The 27791-nt window shown below is 39.9% G+C and overlaps 3 protein-coding genes across 8 annotated transcripts; 1 reads left to right on the top strand and 2 right to left on the bottom strand.

Annotated features, from left to right (window-relative positions):
- Positions 1 to 57: 57 nt before the first annotated feature.
- RB195_013061 (uncharacterized protein) lies at positions 58 to 6162 on the bottom strand (the record flags this gene model as incomplete). Of its 3 annotated transcripts, XM_064202710.1 has the most annotated exons (12): positions 58 to 120; positions 579 to 705; positions 764 to 892; positions 1554 to 1615; positions 2336 to 2440; positions 4182 to 4330; positions 4383 to 4530; positions 4609 to 4776; positions 5106 to 5267; positions 5371 to 5549; positions 5605 to 5701; positions 5989 to 6162. In XM_064202710.1, 12 exons carry the CDS (start codon positions 6160 to 6162, stop codon positions 58 to 60), a joined length of 1563 nt encoding a protein of 520 aa, XP_064058590.1. The 3 variants fall into 3 exon arrangements, with proteins under 3 accessions (XP_064058590.1, XP_064058591.1, XP_013296250.2); XM_013440796.2 differs by lacking the exons at positions 58 to 120; positions 579 to 705; positions 764 to 892; positions 1554 to 1615 and having other exon boundaries at positions 2318 to 2440; XM_064202709.1 differs by lacking the exons at positions 2336 to 2440; positions 4182 to 4330; positions 4383 to 4530; ... (3 more) ...; positions 5605 to 5701; positions 5989 to 6162 and having other exon boundaries at positions 1554 to 1597.
- Positions 6163 to 11004: 4842 nt separating this feature from the next.
- RB195_013062 (uncharacterized protein) lies at positions 11005 to 14961 on the bottom strand (the record flags this gene model as incomplete). The annotated part of the gene is made up of 4 exons (XM_064202711.1): positions 11005 to 11109; positions 11169 to 11240; positions 14552 to 14707; positions 14914 to 14961. The coding sequence occupies 4 exons, from the start codon at positions 14959 to 14961 to the stop codon at positions 11005 to 11007; spliced, it is 381 nt and encodes a 126-aa protein (XP_064058592.1).
- A 727-nt stretch (positions 14962 to 15688) lies between these two features.
- On the top strand, positions 15689 to 27431 carry RB195_013063 (uncharacterized protein; the record flags this gene model as incomplete). 4 transcript variants are annotated; one of them, XM_064202715.1, is made up of 15 exons in its annotated part: positions 15689 to 15784; positions 19516 to 19641; positions 20746 to 20867; positions 22792 to 22896; positions 22990 to 23071; positions 23155 to 23237; positions 23334 to 23432; positions 23548 to 23620; positions 23686 to 23856; positions 23998 to 24084; positions 24869 to 24951; positions 25022 to 25094; positions 25165 to 25236; positions 25311 to 25412; positions 27342 to 27431. In XM_064202715.1, 15 exons carry the CDS (start codon positions 15689 to 15691, stop codon positions 27429 to 27431), a joined length of 1464 nt encoding a protein of 487 aa, XP_064058593.1. The 4 variants fall into 4 exon arrangements, with proteins under 4 accessions (XP_064058593.1, XP_064058594.1, XP_064058595.1 ...); XM_064202712.1 differs by lacking the exons at positions 15689 to 15784; positions 27342 to 27431 and adding exons at positions 18991 to 19020; positions 25532 to 25705; XM_064202714.1 differs by lacking the exons at positions 24869 to 24951; positions 25022 to 25094; positions 25165 to 25236; positions 25311 to 25412; positions 27342 to 27431 and having other exon boundaries at positions 23998 to 24165.
- Between the last annotated feature and the right edge of the window lie 360 nt (positions 27432 to 27791).

Below are 27791 nucleotides of genomic sequence, written 5' to 3' on the forward strand. Positions count from 1 at the left end.
GGCAAACAAATCAATAAACACTAGATACAAACAGAAAAAAACAATGTAAGGTTGAGTTTATTCAGTCCATCGATGACTGCAGGTGGTATCCATGCACACGTAGTATAGCCTCATTTCTTCCTGAAATAAACGAGATTTAAAAGCTATCATAATTCACAGCGAAGCGAACAATGAATCAATTGATATTTATGACGAATAGAACTCTAGTAATTCTGATATATCAAAGCTAAAAATTGTTTGAAGCATATGTTTCTCACTCGCAAATGGAATGCCATATTCTGGTCAAAACGACGTGAAGCATGGTGCAGTCGCGTAAGCGGTTGCGCACGAGGCGGCGCGGTCGAGATAGCGGTTGGAATCGAGGTGGAACCATCGCGAAGTGCAACAATCAACGGTGGTAGCAAAGCTCCTCTCTCGATCCTAATCGCTACGCTCCACCGCACCGCTTCGAAAGCAACCGCTTACGCAACTGCACCGTGTTTCATTTCATTTTGACTCTACTATACAATTGGAGTTATACGTGAGCGGAAATAGATCCTTTCCAACCAAACGAAAGCTTGGAAATTACTAATAAATACCTCAGCTCTCCTTGTTTGAGCTTGGAAGAAGACAGCTTGATTGCCACCGCACTTCGGACAGGGATGGTCTTCAGTTTTTGGTAACGTAGGATCGTGAACAACGTCAGCACAAATTTGTGTCAGCTCACTACAAAATCACAGCAGTGTTGCTGAAGCTTATTACTAGCAATCACAAAAGAACTAACTCCACTTCATGAACGAGTTTGTTTACGTAGATGCACGGATTATCAGCAATCTGTTTATGGTCACAGTTCCGGCATGCGTACATTAGTTGCCGATGCTCCTTGTCCTCGCGAGGGTAGAGCATGTTATTACTGCAAAATAGGATAACAATATTTGAAGGGAAACCTCTTAGGATGAGGAGAAGTAGATCACTGTACTTTATTTTTACTCAAAATCCGGGTTTAGGATGATACAGTTAAGCTAACGACAACGGATATAGAAAGCATAGAAGCGCCCTTTCATCTTTATCCCGGGCGTGATAGCACTAATTTGGAACGATTAAATCATTTAAGAAATGTTTCTTGGTGAATATGGATGTGCATCCCCGGATAAACGATATAGAAACGGTCATACAATGAGGGCAAAACGACTCCGTGGTGGCGGTCAAAATAGAAACCGATTAGCTAAAATCGAGCTGCATAGATGAGTTCTTGTCCCACCGCGCCAATTCGAACATAGTGGCTTACTCAATCGCACCAGGCTTCAAATCGTGTTGACCTTACTCCACACCTGATCTCGTTCTTACTTATTTGGATTTTCAAAACTATTACAGAGAGGTGGAACCATTCATAAGGGCTGTTGTGTACCGTGTAGCTTCTTTTCCTTTTTACGACGAATAAGTAAAGTCGGACTTCAAAAAAAGAGAAAGAAAAAAGAATCGATTGAATTTGACCGAACAAATAAAAACTGCCTGAATGTACAGCATTTTTTGTAAATGGGTTGTATGGAAATCTCATATATAGAAAGGATTACCATTCCGGACAGAATTTAATGCCCACGAAACCAGGTCCGCTCATGATGGACAGAAAATGAGCCTGAAAACAATTAGAATAAGACTTCCATACTTCTTCCACATAATCGTCACAACTGAATAAAAATTTTGATAACAAATTTGAACAAACTGTTAGCAAACAAGGAACACTATTATCTTCGTACTCTGGAACAACTATCATATGTAACATTGTTCGGTTAATGCTCCAAATCTGCTCTTATCGCTTAATCTTGTACACCATTTTGAAAACAAAACCAGATATGGCACTTGTATTAACATGATACAACACAGGGTTGTTGAACAACATTTTTCAAAAATTTATTGAATCATATTCACAGAAAATACATTTTATAGCGAAGAACCATTAACTAAATTGTTCTCATACTATGTACACGTCAATGACTTACGAAAGAAAACGTAGAGGATACAAGAAAAGGAGAACCCATGCACAATTAACAGCTCATTTCAAGGTACAACTAATATGAACTGTATTAATGACTATTCCCGGTATCACAAATAATTACAAAAGAAAAAAGAAGGCTCAAAACAATAAAGAGTTCGAGAAAAAGAACCAAATGGAAGTTTCGACTAAATTTTTCAGGAGAAGTAGAGCCAGAAAATTACGCGCTTTTTAAACAAATCGTATCATATGAAACTGTAACATAAAAAAACGTAAAACATTAGAATGCTAGGGAAGTGATGCTCAAACGGTAGTCAATGTATACACTATTTTTCTCCTTAGCCTTTACTCGTCCCAATCCACCCAATTCTCATCTTTTTTCTCCTTCTTGGACTCTTCTTCATCGTCATTAGGACGAGGCGTTTTAGGACCAGATTGTTCTTCTTCGCCATTCGTAGAGCTTATCTCCTAGAAAGATTACTGTAAAATAAACAAGACAAGAACAACAAGATGAAAATGGTGCAAAGCAACTAAAACTAGGAGGTTTGGAGAGCAGAAGGAGAATTCAAGCAGAATGAAACTATTTAAAAAGAGAACCGCAAACTAAAGAGGGAACAAATTAACCGTCCAATGTCAGAGCTCGAGCAGGAAACTAGAGAAAAGCAAATAATTCTCAGCACCATTACATGGCTGTAACTCAGGAGACTTGGAAGTATCCCATTTCAGATACGCAATGTAAAAAGTGCTTTTACTCAGGGCAATCCCACGACCTACAGGACAATCAGAAGCGAATGAAGAATGCAGAATCAGAAAGCCGCAAACTACCCCATTAATCATGCCAACGAGCACGAAACGCCAATCCACTCGCTTTCAAAAGCGTGCTGACGAACCCAGCTCATTCAGTCTACGTTTCGATTCTAATACTAAAAAAATCTTCGAGTTCAAGTGAGCATCAATTGCCACAATCAATTTCATGGTTTGTTCCATAAATGGAGTGAAAATTGAGATTCTGAGGACTCAATTTTGGAGGCATATGTTCATTATAAAGAAATGATTGCTGATTGTTCCAGTAGTGCAAAACTTGTAACCCCTTACGAAGAAAGCACTGGTAATCAGAAATAAAAATCTTCGCCTGCTGTATTTAATTTAGCTGCAGTGAAGCAGAGGATGAAAAAGCGGATATTGAAATTAAATCCTTCGTTTTAAAAAAGAAGCTGCGTACATAAGAACTCTGCTTCAGCCATAACTAATTGCAATATCAAAGTCGTTGATACACTAAAACAATAAGTATCATTCACATCACGTCAACCCTTCAACACTGCTATGAGGAACAAGTGTCGAAAACTTCCACCACGCTCCCTCTATTTCGATCCAACATATTATGAGAAATTAAAAATTAAACAGTGCGAAAGTATTCTACACCTGTAATAGAGAAGCGACAGTCGAGTCGAAAGGATATGACTTGTTGTACAATTGCACAGATGATTGCACTCGATTGTGAGACCCTCATTAGCTCCAATCGGAGTGAAAAGTTGTGCGAAAGTATGACATTTCGAGAGCAACCGCCTAGGCAATAGCAAGTCAGGTCGTTTTGACTCAATATACCTCCATAAAAGAAAACAAGACGAGATGAAGCCATAGAAGTAAACTAATTCAGAAACTTAACCATACAAATCAGTGTACAATAAAAGAAAAAATGTTCGACAGCTCACCAGAGATCCACTTGACACCTTGGAAAAATGTTGTGAATTGTTAGAACGCAGAACGAAAAGGATTTTGAAAAAAATAAGCTTAAACGCAATTTTTTTAAAGATGAAAAGTGCAAAGTTGGACCTTTTCCTTACAGTGGACAATGTAATTTCGTATTGTAATCAGGTCAAAACAATTTGAAGTTTGGCGCATTTGCTTAAGCGGCTGCGCGGCTGGCCTTCGAGGATGAGTAGGCGGTTCCCATCGATACGGGACCCTACCTACTCATCTCCGAAGGCCAAGTTGCTTTTGACCGCTGACTACAAAGTGCTGCTTGGAGAAGTTGTAGCTGCTTGAGCAACTGCACCAGGCTTCCGATCATTTTGCCTTGACTATAGTAACAGCTGATCATGTGCACCCTTAAGAAAAACATTGGCCCTACAACAAAAAGACTGGGTGTGTAAAGCTGCATATGAACAAAGACAAACAAGTTGTTCGAAGATAATCACATCCTAACTACCTCAACATAATTCTTCTCACTACATACACTCCAATCATCAGCAGAAGCAGCAGGGCTAGTTGGTTGATGATCAACTACGGCAATTGATTCATCGGACCCAGGTGACTCTCCAGGGCATTGTTTGGGCGATGCAGACAGGGAAGAAATCGCTAAAACTGATAGGCAGTTGGGAAGCAAATAATTACGAAATCTAGTACTGACCTTTCTTCGTCTTCTTTCCATCTGCGCCAGTTTTCACAGTCAGTTCTCTTAAAGAAAAGGACTGATGCAGTTCTTCATCCATCTCAGCTATTTGAACAGCGAAGAAATAACGAGACCAAAACGTTTTAGCATCCAGTTCAGTTGGTACCTGGAATTTGCAAAGAATTGGAGACATAGAAAATCAACTAACACTAGAAATAGTGAAACGCAAAGGAGGTATGCGTACAATTTTTCCATAAATCTCCCTTAGCTTCGGATTATTTGCAAGTAGCATATTAACTTCCGCATCATATTCTTCCATTACAAATCGCGCTATCCAATTTTCAAATCCTTCCGTATTTTCTGGTTCATTGCAAAAAGTCGACTCAGATGACTGGAGTTCCATAAGTTTGGCCTGAATAGCGTTGTATCAAATGTATATAGAGGAAATAGAACCATCCACAAGCTAAAAGGTTTTAAATGAAACACCCAAAGCAATTCTGTTACTGAGATCTCGACAAAAACCTCAGCAACCACATGCTCTGAGATTTTCAAAGACAGAATTTAAAAATGTGTTCATGGGGAGTCATATAAAATTAAGTTGCAATTAACATTATGTCCACCAAAGAGGGGGTCTGAGGTCAAAATTACGGAGAAGTCCAAAAGGTTTCTTTTGAAGTTACACTCAAAAAAGACTATACTTTCAGAATCCTCATGTTTACTAAATAACACAAATCAACTGACTTGAGATAGATTTGTTTTACGACAGATACGTGGTCGTATGGCTTCAGTTATGTCATCTTCCCCTTTAGTAGTTTCCTCCACAGCCAAGCTCTTCACAGTGTCAGTCACAGTATCCACAACCGACTTCATCCAACCAAATCCAATTGATGCGCTTTTTTCCACCTTGAAGTTATGTCTTCCAAAGGTCTAATATTTGTAGTTGAAAAATACAGAGAACTAAGAAGCAACTAAAGAAGTTTGGAACATCGGAATCCCAAAAGCATACTTTGGCAGCTAATGACTCCTCATTTGATTGCGATCTTGAAACAGGAGTACTTGAAGCTTCTGGTTCCGTAGGATTTGTTACGGTCTCCTCGACAAGCGGCTTCTGTTCGGTGTCCGGAGTAACTAACTTCTCTAGGTACTGTGCTTGTTCTTTTATTACACTTGTCGCAGTATCGATCCCTACAAGGAAAAAATTATTGAAGAGCAAGATCATAATTTAAGGATACGTGCAAACCTCCTTTAGCTGCACTGGTAAGATCTGCTACTTCCTGTGTCATTGCGTCACCGAATTCGGCTAGGTCTTTCTTCATGAGGTCGAATGTGCTCTTTGTCTAGCAGAAAAGCGATATTTTAAGAAAGTTTCAAAACAAAAAAGAGATCTTTATATCTTTCCTTAGATACAAAAAAATAGATAAGCTAGATAAGAATAGATAGATAGATATAGATAAGAAAATCTTATATTATTTTAATTTTTAAATGAGAAAGTAACAAAAAATGAGTGTAAAGCTGAAAACAAAAACAAACAATGGGAAAAAGATGATGCGGTTAAAGGATTCAACGAATCCATCTAATCAGAATTTAAAGTGAGATTTCAAGAAATATCTCCATTACTCCCCACCTTTTCCTTAGCAGTGTTGAACCAAGAAGCTCCAGCCGATATCCATCCAGCAGGAAGCGGATTCAGACTCGGTTGCCCGTCTTCTTCTGCAGTTTCATTAGCCGCTTCGGCCAATTTTCCATCCTTACCGGGTTCTTCCGTCACAAGTGGAGTTTCTGCTTTTACGTCGCTCATCTAGAATTTAATTGCAATGGGAATTTTGTCGAGAGAGTGCAGATTCGCCTATGCGATATGATATGAGTGATGAATCTGCAGATGTTCAACAGGAAAACTAGCACAACTCACAATTAGATGACATTTAAACATGTAAAACTAAACATTTTACTCATACAGGGTGAATCGATAGCAAGTAAAATGTGAAGCAAACAAGGCAAGCTGAACCCAACCGCTTTTGAAACATACGCAAAGAATTATGGCATGCGAACGATGTAAACTAGTGCTTTACAACAGTGGAACCATATGCCGTCGGATGGAAATAGATGCGAAAATCTAGTTCTTATCGAGAAACTGATCAAAATTGCTAATGTCAAGGGAGAAATTCTAGTTCATCAGAAGTTTTTCTCTCTCTTAGAAAATCAGGTTAAGCTTAAGAACATAAAGATGAGTGAAAACTATCTCTACATCCATTACCGGATCTACTAATCAAGGATTATAGTGTATAAGTCGATTTTTTTTAAAACTACAAACTTTCTTCTTCATCTCCTGAAGTATAAGAGTAATATGATGAGCAGTAACACATAATTAAATTGCAAATGGCTTGAGAGAGTTCCCGAAACCCGAGAAAAGTCATCGAAAACTTTATTCAACTAGGGTTAAATCGGCTTTAGTTGCTTTAGTTGTACTTTTAAGCAATCATCTTCGCAATCATTTTCTAGTTTGACGTAATTTCTCCTCAAAAGCTATGCCTCTTCGTTGTCGCTAGAAAGAATGCATTATCGTTACTTAGTGAGTAACAGTTGACAGAATTGATGTGTAATTTTATGACGCCAGAAGGGAATAGAGAGGATGATCAAACAAATGTCAGGATCTGATGTGAATCAATGACCAATGGATCATGGATGGATGCTACACGGAAAACGTGTTCAACATTTCATGTAAAAATTCTCTCAAGCGACTTCTGCCAATCAAATGTCGCATATTTCCCAGTTTTTGTCTCTTCTCTAACACGTCCGCATCAGCGATCATTTTGACCCCGGTCTTTGAATTCGAAACCTGCCTGAAGATCGACGCTTTTCGAAAGTGCACGAAACATTAGGCAGTCCTCATGTTTAACCGTATCAGTAGAAGTCTAATCCAGAAAAATGGCAGCCTTCATTCATTCCCTACTTCGATCGAAATTATCCCAATATCGGATGACTTTATCCCTCTCATCGGCTTATTATTCCCCTTAATGGAATAATAAGGTGATGAGAGGCATAAAGGGCAGCATATCACAAAAATGACGATGATATAGTCCCTCCACGAAAAGATAGGGTGGCGGAGTGTAGATTATCTTTTCATGCTCAATTTTCCGTAATAGGTCCTCAAAAATGACGTGGGAAACAGCATTTTTGCACGAATTTTCCTACGAGACGCTTTAAAACGCATAACCACTATACGGAAGCCGATTCTGCAAGTGAGCAAGCAATAATCAATGAGTTTTCCCCAGCCGTTTACTTAAAGGCATCACTCCACGAATCTGAGGTGATACGGATTTCAGATGGAGTATTCGTATACGGGATAGTAGATTACGGAGGTGGATGATCCTGTCCATTTCTTCCTAATTGCCGTAAAAAAACGGCTCGGAAGGTGCAGCGCGTGTACAAGGCTGGCGCGCTCCAATCGAACTTTCTGTAGAAAATAGGGCGCCGAAGTTGTATCTTCCGGCCGTTTTTTACGGAAATTAGGAAGAAATGGACGGAATCACCTCCTCTCCATAATCTACGATCCCAAATACGAATAATCCACCTGAAATCCGTACCACCTCAAATTCGTGGGGTGATGCATTTAAGTAAAACCAATGGATAGATTCCTGATGGAGTGGGTGCGTGTACAAAGGTGGTGATATAAGATGCTTTCTAAGAAAATTCGAGCAGCTAGAGGTTTTCCCACGCCATCATTCAAGACGGTTAAGGTGACTTGAACGTGAATATGCTCACACTAATGGCCCAAAAACCTATATTCTTGTGGAAGGATCACAACGTTTTCATTAGCATGGTATGGTACCTTGAAAAAACAAGGAATAATAGTGAAACTGGAGAAGGAGAATGAAGGAGTGTAAGTCGCACCCTGTACTTGTACCTATGTATGATCATAGGTGCTTCTAAACATACACGGGTTTGGCCAGCCATTTTTGCTACCATGGTCAAGAATTTCAGCAGTGATTCGTCCTCTATACTTAAGATTTCCGGCAAAGTTTGAAAGAGAAGACTTTGGCCTTCGGCAAAAAATCAGAATATTGGCAGCGAAAATGAAAATATTCACATTTTTGCACAAGGTCCTCTCCTTTAACTTTGCCCGAAATCTTGATTACAAAAAACAGATCGCTACCAAAACCTTCCAGATAACAAAGTCCAAATTTTTATTAGAAGAAATGCTACCAGATTTTTTCTTTTACATGCGATTGTGTACAAATAATTTCGAAACCATTCTTTTCATAGATGATGTGTATTCAAAACGACTGTATCGTTTGTTCATTCATATTGGATTACATATCCCAATACGAAAAGTTTTCAGATTTTTTTAGAACCAAGTTACTGCAAAACCCATATGGAAGGAATACCATCACTTGGATTATTTTCTATAATCCTGAATTCTTTGTGTGTTTCGGCTTATTTTCATGAGTCCTTCACCACGCTCGCTTCATGCTTGTTTCTTCATATAAACTCGTACTTCATTTCAAACAGATGATTCAGTCGTCATATTCAGAGAATCTCTGCTGGAAATGCAAACTGAGCACACGATGTCGACTATGAGCCGGCAATATGTGGAGGTCTACTATCGATTTCGAGGAAATATAAAGAATTAACGGAACAAATAACATGTCAGCCCTCATGATCAACAAAAAGTTCATCCAGGATTAGCTCCTACCACGATCATACAAGGGAATTTGAACAAATGTTTCGATCAGAACTCTCCCCTTTCAAAGAAACAAGGATTCAGGCGAGCACTCGAAGCGTCATCAGGTCAACAATGAGAATCTACATCACGTACACGAGAACACAGTCGTTGTTGACTGTTTTCAAACGAATGCAGTACTATAACTATGGAAGCTGAATACGTAAAATCAATGGACTCGTGATGTCCAGAGATGGCAGTCACGGGAGCGGCAAACAACGGCGAGCTTGACGTTCATTGAATCGGTGGTGTGATTGCGAACGGAACATTTGAAACGACGACTTGCACTTTATGTATTATGAGAGTCAGTTATTCTAGGATGAGGAAGTTTTTGCTTGATGCAGGAATCACCGATTGAGTAAAGCTTGGGAAGAAGGATTTTCCAATCGATATCAAAACAGCCCAGTTTTTCATATACCGCCGTGATTTTCTTGGCTTTTTGGGCTCCAGAGCTCTCTGGCGTCGTCTCGTGAAATGTTGGGAGAGTATCTACAAAGTCAACAGCACGTGCCGAAACGTGTGACGTACGGAGCACTCAGCGAGCTTTTCTTGGAATTTTCCAGTCGTCGTTCGTTGGAGAATTTCTTTTGTCTGGGACACAGCAAGTGTTTAGTTATGGAGAAGGGTGCAGTTGCTTAAGCGGTTGCGTTCGGAGCGGCGCGGTGGCGAAAGCGGTTGGAATCGACGTGGGACCATCGCAAATGCAGCGAAAAATGTTGCCAGTAAGGGTCCTCGCTCGATCCTAACCGCTGCCCCCGCTTTGAGCGCAGCTTCCGACGCAAGTGCACCGTCCTCCACGTCATTTTGACCCGACTATACAATATAGTCGGAACTACCTGAGGTTTGGTGCAGTTGCGTACGCGGCGCGGTCGACACTAGCGGTCGCGATCGAGTTGGGACCACAGCTTACCTCTGCAGTTCGATAATGCAGCAACCGAGGATCCCATGTGAATCACAGCTGCTATCTTTACCGTGTCACCTTCAGCGTAGCCGCGTAGACAACTTCAGGTCAGGCCTCAGATCGAAAGTTCAGGGATACACGGCTGCGTAATCTATCGTAATCCCGATAAGTCAGCCTTTTTATGGAGGGTCAGCCTCAAAAAAGTTCAGGTAATTCTCACTCAGTCTGTGGAACGACCAGAGCGTTCCAATGTTTCCGGCTATTTTATGATCCTGAATATTCAAAGACCTTATTTTTAGGATTATCAACTATTTCTCTCGCTCAAGATTCACATTGCTGGATAAAGACATTAAAAGATTAAAGACAACATAAGAACGCTCCTTCCATATATTCAAAACAAAACAGTTATTCGCACAAGATGCTATTTCTACTTTGAAAAAATGGAATTTTGTAATTACCTGCGGAATGCAAAAAACCCATCGATATACCGACGGAGAAGGTTTGAAAAGTAACAAGTATAATTCGCTGCATATATATATATATATTTATTTATTTATTTATCTATAGTTCCATTAGCAACTTTTCTATAGAACCACTAATTATGTGACTTATAAGTCCAAAACAATCCACACGTACTTATGTCCACTCCGGCGACCGCGACGCCCCCGAAGATACTGGCTGAATTCCTCTACCTTCCCGCTCCTCTTTTTTGTTTCGAAATAAACGCGACGGTTTGGGATAGTTCGGTCGGAAATAAATACAAACATCTGCGTAGATGGTGCATAACTGTGGATTTTCATCGTAGATTTTCCGTTTCTTTTCAAGCGCAGGAACATCAATTCTTCCATTTAAACTATTCAAAGAAAATCAGCTGAGATCAGCTGATTTTGAAAATCAGCTTGAGAAACATAGACGGGTATACAGATAGTGATTGTTGAGTGCAAAAACAAAGTTATATAAGGTGATTCATTTCTGTATTCACAAATTTTTGTACTTTTTCCTCAGAATCAATATATTTTTCACTCAAAGGGGAAACTCTTGCAACCGCATCTGTTCCCAGTTGGCAAGGAAACAGATTTTATCGCCTCGTCAGCTCCATCATCGCAATCGGTCAGCGGAACAATCTGAATGCTAAGAATTACCGTAAGCTTGACATTTAATAAACATTTTAGAATAAATTTACCTGAATACCAGTAACGATAAGCGCACAAGCGGAACTATTCTGGACTCGATGTGGAAACGTATAGGTTCCGCTCTAAATGTCCTCGATATGAAATTATACGGGAAAAAAGTCACGAACCATTACATACAGTACAAATAATTTCATGATTCCATTCGTAAATTCATATTTTCACTTTTTTTTTCAAATTCACTTGCTATGTTCTTTGCAGAGCCGTGATTTCTTCCATGAGAAATGAAGGAGCAAAGCTTAGAAAACCACAAAAAAATGTAAAAATGTAGAAAAAACGTAGAAATAAAGGTATATTCTCACCAAAAAAAGAACAAAAGCAAAGATTACGCGCGCAAAATTCAGACAAACATTTAACCGAAAAAAAATCAACAACTGATTTTTAATGGAAGGTCCTGAGAACGGTTACGATTTTCAAAATTGTATACTTTTTAAATACCGCTCACCTTTCCCCATGATGTATCCGCCGCCTCATCCCTAAGAAGCGCTGAGAAGGCGATAATCAAGCATTTTCTACGTAATTTGAGAGAAAGGTCTTCTTTTGATTGATTTTCCGAACAATTCTAATCGATAACGTGGCGAATGTTCAATATTCTCCCAGTTTATAGCATCTTTTATAGAGCAGATGTAGTGAAGTTGGTAAGAGAATCGGCTATGACTGCGCGATCGATGGATGGTTCGAAACCGCCCCGAAGCCAACCAAGCCCTTCATCTCTCCGAGGATTCGATAAATTGGTACGAGGCTTGTATGGGACGCTGAAAACACTTGCGTGACACATTGGTTTGTCCCCGTAAGTCATTGTGTAGCTGCGCACGCGTTCACGAAACCTTCTTAACTAGGGTCTGAATTAATCTTTCATCCATTCCTTCTGGGCCAGTCAATGTGACGAACAAAAATCACATCTTTTTGACCAGCGAGTTTGTTTGTTAGAATTTTTCCTGATGTTTACAAGAGTTGGTGCAATAACCTAAAAAATTATTTTAAAAAAATAAAATTTTAAAAAATTATTGAATTATTTCAGAATTTTGACAGTGACTTCTTGTAGTAGGATATAATGTTCGCACTGTATGTCAGCATATACAGCGAGAAGGGCGGGTCTACCGCAGTCGGTTGGAGGTTCCGCTTTCTGCACGATCGATCGAAGGTTCGAATCCGCCCTAGTGCTCACCAAGCCTTTCATCCTTCCGAGGTTGATAAATCGGTACCAGACTTGTGTGGGAGGATAAAAACACTGACCTGACACATCGGGTAGCCCCACAAGGTCGGCCAGCTACACTTTCGTGAACCTCAAACAATTCTGAATTGATGTGGATGTGGGAGCGCATCCCAAGCGGATTGATTAACGCCAGAAACTTCATCCACTCTTTATGCGGCGAGGAAGCCAAAGCCGTGGAACAACGCTGTGCACTTCATCCCTTGTCTTTTTTTTCGTAGGATCTCTCGCATGGCTTTGCTATCGGCTTAATAGGATCGAAATTCATGGCTACGGGATAGCCCTCGAAGCTCGACATCTCCACTTCAGCCATAGCTATGATCCACTCTCTCCAAAGACATGCTTATTGCCCTGCCTTCGTTCTAATAAACATGGATTATGAGTTGTTTGTCCGCGCGGTGAGCGGTTTTTGAAGCCATTCAATTTGAGCTATGAGAAGTAGGGATCATCCTGAGGCATTAAAGGCATCACCGCACGAATCTGGGGTGGTACGGACTTCAGGCGGGTAGTTCCTGTACGGGGTCGTAGATTATGGAGAGGAGGGTGATTCCGTCCACTTTTTCCTAATTGCCGTAAAAAATGGCCCGGAAGATACGGCGCGTGCACAAGGCTGGCGCGCTCCAGTCGAACTCGTTGTAGAAAATAGCGCCACGGAACGCTCGAAGCTGAATCTTCCGGGCCGTTTTTTGTGGCAATTTGGAATCACCCTACTCCATAATCTACGACCCCGTATAGGCAAAACCCATCCGAGACACGCCCCAGGCCCAGATTCGTGGGGTGATGCCTTCAAGTGAGCTCTTGATTGGTCATCCAGCACAAATATTGAAAATTATGAAGTAATTACAATCCCCATGACCACTCTTGTTGAAAACTCGTCATTGTAAAATGGATTCATATTTTTTTGTGGTGTCAGTGAGGTTTTGGTGATAATTTATTCATGACTTGAAGTTTCAACAACCTTGTTTCTTTATCAAAGGCCGGAAAATGGTCCGAGGATTTTGAAGCTACGCATATTTATTTATTTATTTGTGAGCATCTGCACGTGTGTCTTAAAACAAAAAGAAAGAAACAGATCTCACTAGAATTTCGCCTAAGTTTTATACAGCAAGGCTGGCCCTTCACAGCATAAGGTGTGGCGAGTTGGCAGGTAATTCTCCTGCTACAGAAGGTAAGAAATCCTCATGCTAGATTGTTTTCCCAAATCCAGAACACTACAGTAGAACGACGGATACCCGGTTTCGGGTGACCAACTTAAAGGCATCACCCCACTAATCTGGAGCGGGTTTCAAGTGGGTTATGCCTATACGGGGACGCAGATTATGGGGAGGAGGGTGATTCTGTCTATTTCTTCCTAATTTCCGTAAAAAAAACGTCCCGCAAGATACGGCTTCGAGCGTTCCGGCGCGCTACTTTCCATAACGAGTTCGATTGGAGCGCGCCAGCTTTGTGCACATGCCGCATCTTCCGGGCCGTTTTTTACGACAATTAAGAAGAAATGGAGGGAATCACCCTCTTCTCCATAATCTACGACCAAGTATAGGCATAACCCACCTGAAACTCGCACCACCCCAGATTCGTGGAGTGAGTCCTTTAACCTTGAACGGAGAAATCCATCAGGGACCTTGGGCGAACGGGTGGCGGGACCTCATACGGAAGGGCTCACAAATTTTGGTATACATGATCGGCTAACCACCACTAGGAGAGAATAAGGATCAGCTGTAGGGACATGTAGGGACGAATTTAAAAAAGAGCGTATCAAGGCAGAATTTCAGCTAGCTAGTGACATAAAGAACACCAGAAAATATCTAATATCTAAATAAAACTCGCCCGCTCTCCTTGCCAAGCCTCGATATCATTCTAAATACGCCAGGCAAGAACTCCAAGCAGTTTCCCGAAACGTCAGGCCAGAAATAAAAGAAATAATCTTGGGTTTGTTTCCAGCTGCAGCCAACGTTTCTTTTCTTTTCCGAGACATGCTCGGTTCAACATGTGAGTTTTCCCTTGTTTGACCCTCAACCCTCATTTTCTCTTCCCTCTGCCTTGCTCTTACCGAAAAACGCATCCTGGCAGTTCGGACACGGAAAACTAATGCCGTTTACAGTTAACACATGAAAAAGACAAAGATTGACGCACAAAACGCCAAGAACTAAAAGATTCCCTTACCTCCGATGTCTTACAGTAACCCCTACAGAGTGGGATCTCCACCACGCCACGACATTTTCTGCCTTTTTGATCGGTAAGCACCAATGGATTCATTCCAGGAATTTTCTGTAGGAAGTATTCACATTTGCTTTTTGAGGTAACTTCTGATGGAGAGGCCTGAAAACAGTGCAGCCAGTAAAAGATCAGCATTTTCTGGCGGTCGTAAAGTGTCGAACTTTATCGCGCCTTGGATTGCGCGATAAGACCCAGCAATTGCTAGGGATTATGGTTAGGAAATAGGCGTGGAGGTGTTTGTTCAGGAGCGTTACGGTAGGGATTCATGGGTTACTATACTAGAATTATATTTCATCGAATCAACTCACAGCTACGGCTACGGATACGAGAAGCACAGAGAAGACGATAGTGGTCATGTTGAATGAGCGAGTGACACACAGAGAATCAATCGCGAGACTCAGTCTCGAATGCAGACCATATGGTTCGCATTCGAGATCTCGATGATATAAACAGATTCATTCTTCCAGACACTCATGATCACATTCCTAGGATCTATTGATGTCTGATGATTCTCTTCCTGATGATGTCATCATTGAATGATCATTCAATTTTCGATTCTCTCACGATCACAAATCTCTAGACTTCACCATGTCGTAACCATAGTTTCATCGAGAATTTCTACTCGGATCAACTTCATATTTGTATAATAATTTATAATTATAATTTATTATTATTTATATAACAATTGTTTATTTGTATAATAATTATAATTTCTACTCGGATCAACTTTATACTTCAACTTCAACTTTAGCGCAAAGACACTGCATGGTATTTATTTATTATTTATTTATCTAGTCTATTTATTTATGATTACTTACTATGCATATTTTTTATTTAAAGGTATTTATAGTCACCGCGTTAACAAGGTATATTTGAACAGAATCACCAATTCCACTGGATTCAAAAATATTCACTTGATTTAAATGTAGATTCACGAAACGGATCGTACACTAGATCTTTTTAATATTTAATATCATTGCATTAAATTAGAGTGGTCAATAAAAACATGTACTAATTAATAAACATAATAAAATAATAAAAGGATAAAAAGGATAAAGTCACTGGCGTATCAATCCACTTGGGATGCGCCAACGCGTTTTACTGGAATTCGTAATCGTTGAGGTTTTTGGAACGCGTGTTGGTCCATTCAATGACTTGTGGGGGCCAGTCGATGATCAAGTCAGTGTTTTTGTCCTCCCAGACACGTCTGGTACCAACTTATTGACCCCGGAGAGATGAAAGCCGTGGTTTGCACTAGGGCGGTTTCGAACCCTCGACCGTGTGGCTACAACGGGCCTCTAACCAACTGCGCCACACCCGCCCCAATAAAATAATATAAAATTTAATACAAATTATAGAATTAATTCTATAAATTCCAATAAAATTCATCAATGTCTCAGTAAAATTTCTGTGAATTCAGTCGATTTTGTTTCGCACCAACTCCAGACGTCGAAGTAGTGGCAAAAGCACTGATCTTCTAGTCAGATTGCGATTTACGTCTTTAAAAGTGTAATATTTAATAACTGGCCAATAATTTAATAACTATTTAATAACTGAAGAAAAAACTCTTGTAAATGGTAAAAACATTCAAGCAGAAATGAAATAAAAATAAAAATTATCGAATAAAAATTGGAACTAAGTTGAAAATTCTACTAAAAATATTTTGTTCTACATAACATAAGTTAAAAATTCCACAGAAAATATTCTGGTCCTACTTAATTCCCTCCTCCTTCTCCCCTGATTAACGCAAAATGCAGCGAACCTGGAGCAGTTGAAAGGACAGTGCAAGTGCCGGGAAAGTGCGTGAGTAACTGTGGAAGCGTCGCAGTCGCCCACGCAAACATAGGTGGTGCAGCGATTTTTTTGCACGTACTCTGTCCAGTTCAAAAATACCCCTACTCTTCGCATATTCTACAGTTTCTGAAATCGTAATTTATAAAAATTTGAAGAATCCCAAATGAGATTCATATAAATTTGAAAAAAAAACCAAACATTCATAGCTAAATTAAATCATAACTCATTGTTTCGACGAATCAGAAATTTTATGGTACTATAGATCATCTCTTTTCATCTCAAATAAATTTCCATAAATTATTAAAATTTTGCTGAATATTATCCATTATATTAATATTATCCATGTTGAAATGTTAAATTTCAATGAACTATTACTTATATTTAAATATTTTTAGTCGCTGCATTAGCAGAATATTAGTTATTATTTCAAAAAATAATCAAAAAAATCCACTGTTGAAAGGATTCGAAAATATTGACGACAGGATCTGTGTGTGTGTGTGCGAATGTTTCAAAATAAGTTTTATTTGGAGAAATGGAAACTTTAATCACATCTATATGTAGCGTTTCGTCTTAAGGACCGTTGTGTTATCGTTGATCCAACAAAGCGGCAGAAGAAGCGAAGAATTCTAATCTCAACATTTTTTCGGCGATTAAGCTTGATAAACGAACAATGTTACGGTGTTGGTCGATGTCTGCCGCCTCTTCGCTTTGTTCAGTTCACACATTGTGTTTCAACGTCTTCTTCACCCGCTCGCAACAGGCGAATCTTATCTAAACTCAGGGTTTTCTGTAATTACTTTCTCTGCAGTCGGCTATGTGGAAAGATTCTTATATCAGTCCTAGTGAACTGATTAGACACATTTGTGTAGAATTCAACGCCTATGATGAACGGTAAGCAGATTTCTAAGATTCTTTTTCTCCCCTTCAAAGATAACAATTTATATTATTGTATCCTTCAAAAAAATAATAGAATAAATAAATAATGATAAAAAATAAAAAAATCTTTAAAATAATTTGATTTTATACCACAAGTATTGATGACCAGTAAAACGAACTCTTCTCTTTGATTCCGTATTATAACTTTTTTTCCGATTTCCGGTTTCCATTTTTTTCAGCCGATTTTCCGTCAAGTCGCAGAAGCTTCGGAAGCGCAAATGCGTTCACTCCACTTGAAAAAGACAATTTCCAGGTTAATATGCATTCAGATTCAGTTTTCTTTTAATCTTAATACAATTCAACTTGGTTTTTCCGATAAAGAAAACATCTGACGTTATTTTCTATCTTCTTTCAGTCACTTAGCCACTTACTGTGGAATTTTATGTTCAACTCACTCTCACTTCTCTATTGCTTCCACTATTACTTAGAATATTTATTTTCAATTAAATACATTTTCACTCCTATTTACTGGATTATCGGAAGGATTATAAACCCTTTTTGCCCTCCATAACCTCTTTTTTTAATGTCTTCTTTGATTAAAAAAAAATCGTACGTCTGGCGTGGTATGAATTTCCGATCGCTGATGACTATACATGGTCGTAGACTTCAAAAATGGATGGGTTAACGCTCATTTCTTGTTAACTGCCGTAAAAAAACGGCCCGGAAGATGCGGCGCGTGCACAAGGCTGGCGCGCTCCAATCGAACTCGCTGTAGAAAATAGCGCTCCGAAACTCTCGAAGCCGCATCTTCTGGACCCCTTTTTTACGACGACTAAGAAAAAATGAGCGAGGTTACACCCGTTTCTCCAATCTACGATCCCGCATATTTTTTGGCCATCGGAAATCCATACCACACTCAGGGGTCATCGGAAATCCATACCTTCGCTGATGCCTTTGAATGACTGCTACTCGTTTCTTTTGTTTTATCAAAGCGCAAAAAAAAGCTGCTCATCTGTTTTCCCGCATGTAAGATCCTTAGATCTATCCTTAGCGTCCTATTGATATGGTATGAGTCGAGAAGGAGAAGATTCTTCGTAGTAGTTTGTGAAAATTACCACGAACCCCTGATGTATAACAAATTTTCCGAGTTCAAGTGCTCGTGCAAGAAAAAAAAAACTGATTTCGTACAAAGTCCTCCAATGAACATTTCCTCTCATTTCCCGGTGACATGCCGGTTTTTTGACCATAAGTTGGGTTTTTTCTGTTCTGGACCTTACGAAATTATGTACCTATAAAATACAATCATTTTAAGTATATCCGTTGTGTAGAAGACGATCTGGATGGTGCATAGATCAGAATTGGGTACTGTATAAAACCGAAACAGTGAAGTTTCAGCATTCAGAATTCCACGTAGGTTGTGCGTGGAAAAAGCGAAATATTCAAGTGAATCTTAGTTTCACAGTGATAACTGCGTTTTTTCGCTTCTTCTTCACTGCTATTCATAGTTCCTGCCTCATTCGGGATTTATTTTTCGATTTTGATTTCTGTTGAGGAAAATCCCAGCCCTTTTTTTACCTGGAAATTGTATAGGAAAACATCCTAATCTGTCAATTTAGTGGATTTATTTATCCAGGAAACTTTTTTGAGCGATCATAGTCATCGCTTCTCATCCTTAAAATACCTTTTTCGTCAAATATAGATACCATAACCGTGTAATGGGGCGGGTGTGGCGCAGTCGGTTAGAGGTCCGTTGTAGCCACACGGTCGAGGGTTCGAATCCGCCCTAGTGTTCACCAAACCTTTCATCCCTCCGGGGTCGATAAATTGGTACCAGACCTGTCTGGGAGGATAAAAACACTGACTTGATCATCGGCTGGCCCCCGCAAGTCATTGTATAGGCCAACACGCGTTCCAAAACCTCAACGATTGCGAATTCCAGTAAAACGCGTTGGCGCATCCCAAGTGGATTGATACGCCAGTGACTTTTAACCCTGTAATCATTCAAAATTCGACACCAGTACCTAACCTAATGAGGAAATTCTCTTAGATTTTCGAGAACCAGCCAGCAAAAGAAGTGGAATTTTTATAATTATGTACATACAAATAAATTCACTATACAGTGGCAAATTCTTCGCGAAACCCATGCGGATCATAGAAATTTCTCCTACAGCAAAAAGTTCTACATACATTTCATAAACGGTTACGTAAATTTCTATTTCCGGATCGGTTCTTTATTTCAGGATCTGAACATTCGTCTTGAACGATACATTTCTCTGGTGAAAGGACTCGAACATGAGAATGTACAACTTGTCGGCGAACTTCGTAAAATGCATGATCTTTGGGGTCAACATAATGCTGAATACAAGGTAAGTAAGTACACACAGGGTGACGGACTTATGTCTACCCGGATGAACGCGACGCACCGCATCCATGCGCGTCCTCTCCACTCGCACTCCCTCCCTCCCTCTGCTCTCCGTAGCAACTCGTGTCGGCGTCGCGGTTCTACACGTAGACATAAGTGCTGGGCCTAGACTATGGATTTTGAAGCTCTCATCTAATCATTTGTAACTTTTTCTGCACGAAAAAAATGAAGTAAACTTGTCTTTCCTGGAAAGTACGGTCTCGATGCTAAAAAGTCTAATTAACTGCATATTTTAATAAAGAGTAGAGTTATTTGGATAACATTTTATGACTTAGGCACAACCTACTTCTGTATTCGCGAACATAAGCAGGAAGTAAATTTTAATGGATGTTTGAAGGCAGCCAGTATCACTTCATGCTGAATTTTACGACGCCTTTACGATCCTACTATCTGTGCAGCTTACTCGGCCGTACTCGTAGAGTTACTTTGCGTAAGAAGGCAAACACGCTGCGTTATCGCCGCGTTGATAGTGAGACGAAAAACGAAAATTACATAAGATCGTACTTCTGTAGCTTGACTTCGAAGAGTTAACAAACTCGACGAACTTGATGAAGACAAAGATTGAAAGAAGAAGAATGAGAAAAAAAAAGTGAAATCGCACTTTATTGATTACCATAAAACACTTATCTGGAAAATACGGTTTGTACCAAAATTTCTCGGAAGGACTATGCACATTTTTTTCGATATAATGCGTCTACGTCTGTAAATCGTACATTAATAAGTGTTTCAGAAGCTTCAAGTGATTTTTGCGGTGGAACATTTGGTCAAAATTGATCCACAAAAATAGTTTTTTTTTTGGTGATGATTCAAAGACATGATTTTTAAAGATAAAAAAGTTAGAGGAGGACGAAAACACTTCAAAACAAATAAAATAAACAAAAATCCCCTTGGATACATCTACATTTTCCTCCCTGTTCTTCCAAGTGAAACTATCTAATTTAAAATCCCTACAGTATTCTCCAGTCATTTTATTCTAGTAGCTACGAAATGGGATTGTTTAATGATTCATGGATTGATTAACGCTTTGAATTATATCGATTTCTTTTAGGTCACATTGAGTAGCAGCTTAGTTGTGAGCAGAAACGAATACATTTCTACCGTTAGAACTTCGGCGCAGCAAGCAATCCGAGCAAAACGTATACACGCAAATATCGATTTGTTTAATCGCAGGTGAACTTTTTTTCTAAAAAAAAATCAAATCAAATCAAAATATAATACTGATATATAGTATAGATATATAGTAGCAATAAAATCAAAATACAATACAGTAGAAAATATAATATCAAAATATAAAAAATACAATAGTTTAGAAAAATAGTTTAGTGTTCTTTAGAAAAATGTTCCCAGAACTGTGTAATCTTGACTATTCGCTCTTCCTCACTAACTCTTACACTCTCTCCTCATTCTCTCTCCTCCGACTCTCTATCACTCTTTCTCTCTTTTCAGTTTTTTTTTCTAAACTTTTCTAATTCGCTTTTCTCTCTCTCTCTCTACCACACGCTCTCTCACACTCTTCCTCATCACACACACGCCTTCCCTCTTTCCCTCACTCTCTGTCCCAGTCTCTTACTCCTTCTCATTCTCTCAATCCCTTTTTTCTCTCACTCTGTTCTTCATTTTCTCTCCTTCTATCACTTTTTATTCACTGTTTCTCGGACTTCATTCATTCATTCATTCATTCATTCATTCATTCATTCATTCATTCATTCATTCATTCATTCATTCATTCATTCATTCATTCAATCATTCATTCATTCATTCATTCATTCATTCAATCATTCATTCATTCATTCATTCATTCATTCATTCATTCATTCATTCTTTCTTTCTTTCTTTCTTTCTTTCTTTCTTTCTCGCTTCTTCCTTACACTCTTACTCTCTCTCATCCTCTCACTCCCTTTTTCTCTCACTTTTCCTCTCATTTTTTTCCATATCACTCTCCCACTGTTTCTCTCACTTCTCCTGCCCTCTGACCCTCTCTCTCTCCCACGCTCTTTCTCCACTCTCTTCCACTCTTCACCCTCTCATTCTCATTACTTCTCACTCTCTTTTACTTTCTCTCTTATCCTCTAAGTTTTTCTCTCATTTTCCCTCCCACTCTCTTCCGGTCTTAATCTCTACCTCAGTCTCTCGCATTTCCACTCTCTTTAATTGCATTTCACACATTCTCTCACTCCTTCTCTCTCACGCACTCTAAATCTCTCAATCCTCACTTTCTCTCTCACACACTCTCTGCCAGCGGTTCGTTAAGCTTCTTCTGCCGCTACTGAGAATTTTTGAGGAGATTTAAGAGGTGCGGTGAAATTTTCTCCCTTTCCCCGCAATGGAACGACACCGTTTTTGCGACGATTTGCCAGCAAAGCCTAAATTAAAGGAATCACCCCACGAATCTGAGGTGTTACGGATTTCAGGTGGAGTATTCGTATACGGGATAGTAGATTATGTAAAGAAGGGTGATTCCGTCCATTTCTCACTAATTGCCGTAAAAAACGGCTCGGAAGATACGGCTTCGAGCGTTCCGGCGCGCTATTTCTACAACGAGTTCGACTGGAGCGCGCCAGCCGTGTGCACACTCCGCATCTTCCGAGCCGTTTTTTTTTACGCCAATTAGCAAGAAAAGGACGGAATCACCCTCCTCCCCATAATCTACAACCACGTATACGAATACTCTACCGGAAATCCGTACCACTCCAGATTCGTAGAGTGACGCCTTTAATCTGCCAGACCCCGTCATCGCGCTGAGTACGTATATAGATGTACTGGAATTTAGGATCTCCTAGAATTCCCGAGATAAAAACCCAACATGTTATTATTTGTTGTTAATTGAAAGAGAATATGCATTAAAAGAACTAAATTCTAGTTGAATTCTGATTCTCAGGGAGTCACTATCGTATTCCCTCGTCTTCCCTCTATCTTCAAGATCCAAAATTGAATTCCACATACGTACTAGGCCTTGCTATACTTATTCTGTATATCAAACTATTAAAACACAAATAGAAAAAATTCGGGAGTAAGTCAAATCCCCGACCACAATTATTTCACGAAAATTTGAATCGCACAACATATCAATCAATAATTCGGTGTGAGTTTACAGAATAGAAAGCGTTCGACATGCTCAGGAGGGAGATCGTGCAAGATGTGCGGAGCTACAGTCAGAAATTTCTAAAGCTGAAGCAGATCTTCAAATTCATTTGAGAAAGTAAGTCAAAAGTGTTACGTACAAGTAAGAAAAAGTTATTTTGAACCTTTACAACCATTATACTACCTACGATACTCCAAATGACACTTCCAGCAACGGTCAGTTGGCGGAAGAACGTGCTCAGTTGACCGCTCAAAACGCTGGACTTTACAGTGACTTTGATAGGATCTATGATGTATGTATTTTTTGACGTTCAAAGAAAAAAAAACAGAAAATAAGGTCCCATTTTTGAGTTTTCGTATTTCCGAACAATTTCAGGAACTCGATGTTATCCGTCTTGAGTTAGCTGAGTGCAGAGGAAGAGAGGAACGACTACTGGCTGAGAAGGACTTCCTATTAAAGTATGTGCTTCCTAGGGAGCTTCACTGAACGACTACCCTCTTTTCTTATTCATCTCTTAATTTGTAAATGACTACAGTATCCCAAGTCATTTTCAGGGTACAAGAACGTGAGATAATCGAGATCAAAACTCTGCTTGTTGAAACAACGTTCGATGCTCGCAAATTCTTTGAAAATGATATTGCCCTTGCCATCAGGTACGTTTCCATTAAACCGAAAGGAAATTAATTTTAAAAAAAAAATTTCGTTGAACAATGGAAATTCAAAAGAAAAACTGCATTGGATGATATCGAAAAAAAAAAAACATTCCAGAGACATCAAGATAGAGTACGAGACATCGCACAAGGTTATTCGCACAAATGTCCAGAGCTACTATTATAAGAAGGTTCCGCCTTGATTTTCATCGGTGAAAATTCTTGCGGATTCTAGAAGTAACTAGGATTGTTTAAGATCGATGAAATGCGCCGATTAGTTGAATCAAAGAGCTCTGATGAGATAAGACACCGTAGGGAACAGATTGGAAAGATGGAAAGCGTGGTTGAGGATTTGAGAGGACGATTCGGCCCTCTAGAAGAGAAGAATCGTATTCTGGAGAACGAATACAGACAACTGCAAGGCGCTGTAAGTTTTGGACATCTCGAAAATAATTTCTTTTTTTGTGTTCTGAAGAGAATAAACGGAAAAATTACTCTATCTCTTCTAATTCTCGACGATTAATTATCAACGAAAAACAAATTTATGTTATTCCCACTTGTTCTGCAGATGGTAAGCGATGAGGAACGTTATGAGGCCGAGAAGCGACGTCGTGAAGTCGAGTACAGAGATGCGCTCGCAATGTATCAACGTCTAGTACGTTTGTTATTGTTTATTGATTATTTATTAACGTACTACAGTGTTCACAAACACGTGAAAGTGCTAAAATACCATTAAGGAGTTACTCTACGTCGTCAAGTAGGCTTTGGGCTGGGTAGCGCACTTGGTATGAGGTTCCGCTATGTCTGCAAGATCGATAGGAGGTTCGAATCCGCCCTGGTGCCAACCAAGCATTTCATCCCTGCGAGGTAGAAAAATTGGTGCCAACCTCATCTACGAGGATAAAATCACTTATTTGACACATCGGCTACCCCCGACGAGTCATTGTATAGGCATTCGTGAACCTCAAACGATTCTGAGTTGAAGTGAACGTGGTGGCGCATCCCAAGCGGACTGATTCACGACAGACACTTTATCCTTTATCCTTTATTTACGCACTACAGTGCCAACACACGTAAAGCTCCTACGATACGACTACGGAGATATTCTACGTAGCCCTAAATAGCCTTTCAATTCCATATTAGGATAAAGGATAAAGTCACTGCCGAATCAATTCACTTGGGATGCACCAATGCGTTTTACTGCAATTCGTAATCGTTGGGGTTTTGTGTTGACTGGGGATCAACCGATGATCAAGTCAGTATTTTTTATCCTCCCAGGCAATTCTGGTACCGATTTATCGTTCCTGGAGGGATGAAATGCTTGGCTTGCACTAGGGCGGTTTCGAACCCTTGACCACATGGCTACAACGGACCTCTAACCGACTGCACCACACCTGCCCAACTCGATATTTTGTGAAAAAAAACAAAGTTCTCTTCAGCAAGTAGAAAAGGGTTCGATGGCGGAAGTCACGTTGTTGGAGTTGGAGATCTACAGAAAGATGATTGAATGTGAAGAGAAGAGGTAATGTTGATCGTTCTCGATTTATTAATTTTAATCCTTCCTAAAATAATTTCTAAATCATTAACCTTAGATGGGGACATCGAGAAGTTGTAAAAATGGTGAAAGAATCATTTGCCCAGATCACAAAACATCGAACATATTCGGTACGATAAAGTTTATTTACAGTCGGGGTTTGTTTATCTGAGCTTTGTTTAGAAAAATATCTCTTTATAGGGTGATATTCGTATAAAGGATTGTGATGAACACGGAAAATACGTCATTGTAGAGAATGCAGGTCACATTGGGGTAAGTTTTGCTCAAAACTCAAGAATTTAGGAACTAAACAACCTTCTTTCTGACCGTAAAGCTCTGATTTCCAGTATCGCCTTAGCGGCTACCGTATCAGTAGAATAGTGAACGGTTCTGAGCGATCATTCACATTCCCCGCTCTCTTTGTTTTGGCTCCAAGAGAGACTGTACAGGTGTGTTTCCAGAAAAATACCTTATGCCGTAAATTAGACGAATTAACTGTTGAAAGAAGTACTATATATAGTATATATTGAGAACTAGTAGCAATTTTGAGGAAAAAGATGATTTCCAGGTGCTAGTACATGGCTACAATCCGGAGAAATGTGATTATTCCCATCAATTAACGTTTGACGGTGATAGTTGGGGAACTGGCGGAACTGTGGTGACACATCTCTTTAACAATCAAGGATCCGAGATTTCAAATTTTGATGTACGCCCAGTTTTAAATACATCTACAACATTGTGACTGATATTGGCCAGATTTCCGTGTGCACACAGGATCGCCAACACTATTATTTTGCAGATTAAACTAATGTCGGAGATGTAAACGAACTATGGTAGAATATGCTGGCAACTCACCGCGACATTCACAGTGATCATAGTGAAAAAAATAGTCGGTAGACCGCTGACAAATGTTGGCTGATGACGTCGATCATTTCTGTTTAGTTATTGTTCGTTCTTCTCGTCCATGCCGTGATCTTGCCATTACTAAAACTGCCAGTAAATATAAATGTTAAGAAGGATTCGAAACAAAATAAAATAACATAAAATTTTGTTTGAAAAAAGTTGGTATAGTGATTTGGATGAGTCCTTCTTTGTATTCGCTCTTCCAAGGTGTTCATGAGTTCGATTCTGAAGCCAAGTTTTGATATTATCTGGAAGCTGAAGACTATGATCGGCTCAAAACGACATGAAGTTCGGTGCAGTTGCGTTCAAAGCGGCGCGGTGGAGTGTAGCGGCACTTGGGATTGCGGAGAGACCCTGTTGGCGCTGCTCACCGATTAATTTTGATAGAGTGATTTTTTGCCTTTCCGCCGAACAAAAAAAGGATCCCTCTACCGCTTCCGGGCAGTCGCCTGTTCCTTCACCATGCACTCTCCCTTCTGTGACGTGTTTTAGTGGGAGTTCCCATTAAGTCATAGGATCCTCCCAGAGAGCTGAGCTTGCGTAGAACAAAGCACTTCATCCAAAGTTTGTTGTAAAGTGTTTATTTGCTTCTGTAGCAGCCATCATGAATCGCCTTGTAGTTCTCTTGCAGCTTTTGAGGAAAGAGCTATGAACATCAGCACATAATCTCATAGATTTATTGGCGTACTTTCAGTTGAATCAATTTGTTCAAAACTCATCATTCAACCAGAGCTTTCTTCTTTCTTCTCCTCGCTTCTTTTTTATACATTCAAAAACATCAGCACTATCAAACTCCAAAGAAGAGTTGCATTCATTACATCATTACGCATCTGTTTCTCTTAGAAAAGTTCTTGACTCATGGAACTGAAGCGATGATATCGCACCCGTCGATCCCCGACGCGCTCCGATTTTCCCATTCCAACCTTTCAGGAGCGATCCTTCTGCCTGTGAGAATATGACAAAAAGTGCGAGGGAGAATGCAATTCTTGGAAATTTAAATTAGATCAAAATCAGAATTTAATTGCAAGAAATCACCATTAGCCCTACTAGGAGTGTCAAGGTTATTTCGATTGGAATGGTGAAGCAAACAAATAAACCCATTCAGAGAGATTCATGTTAGGGCAATAAAGTGATGAAGTGCGGAATTGCTCTCGCATAAGGCTGCCCGCAGACTTCTACTAGCGCCGGCAAAACACGCACGTGCAAAAGTCGTCCTCGGCTGAAAGGTGAGTCATGCGACTTTTGATAGCAGCTTTCAGATAATGATAAGTATGAACAGCAGGAAAGGCTCTCTACTCGCAACTTCTAGGTCCATTATCCGTCGTTAAGGTATATTCGGCGCATTTGCGTGATGCGGTGCAGCTTGCTGTCGGGATCAACGGACCCCTTGCTATCTCCACTCATCGATGTCGCCGAAGTGAATGTAGCGATGGTTCAGCTTCAATCCCACCCGCTAACCCCACTCCCTTTTACAGCATACAGCCAAGCAACCGACCAACCAGGAGCGTTTTGATTCATGGTCGTTACGACTCGACTATATCTATCCTGCTGCAAACTCAACTTGATCGCCTTAATCAAGTTGGATCCCGCTGTTCTTCGAATTGAACGAGCAAAGGTTGAAAGTGACGTACTGATGACTTAATCTGGCGGGACGGGCTAATGTTCCTCGCATTATTGCCTGAAATGTTGACCTAATCCCCATCTTTGTCTGGAGTGTCCATCGTCCGTTAATACAATCAGCTGGTGTTCGGGCCCCAGTTTTCTTGCATTTCGTTTCTAGGCATCCACGTTCGACATTCAGCTAGAGTTCGCATAGAATCTACCCATCCGTCACTATTCCACAAGCGGCTGAATTTTCTTTTACAACGTGGTGCCTTTTCCAATTAGGATATGGAAGTATCCTCAGGACAACTTGAACAAGACGA

The sequence above is a fragment of the Necator americanus genome, chromosome V (assembly GCF_031761385.1).
Source record: "Necator americanus strain Aroian chromosome V, whole genome shotgun sequence".
Classification (NCBI taxonomy): Eukaryota; Metazoa; Nematoda; class Chromadorea; order Rhabditida; family Ancylostomatidae; genus Necator; species Necator americanus.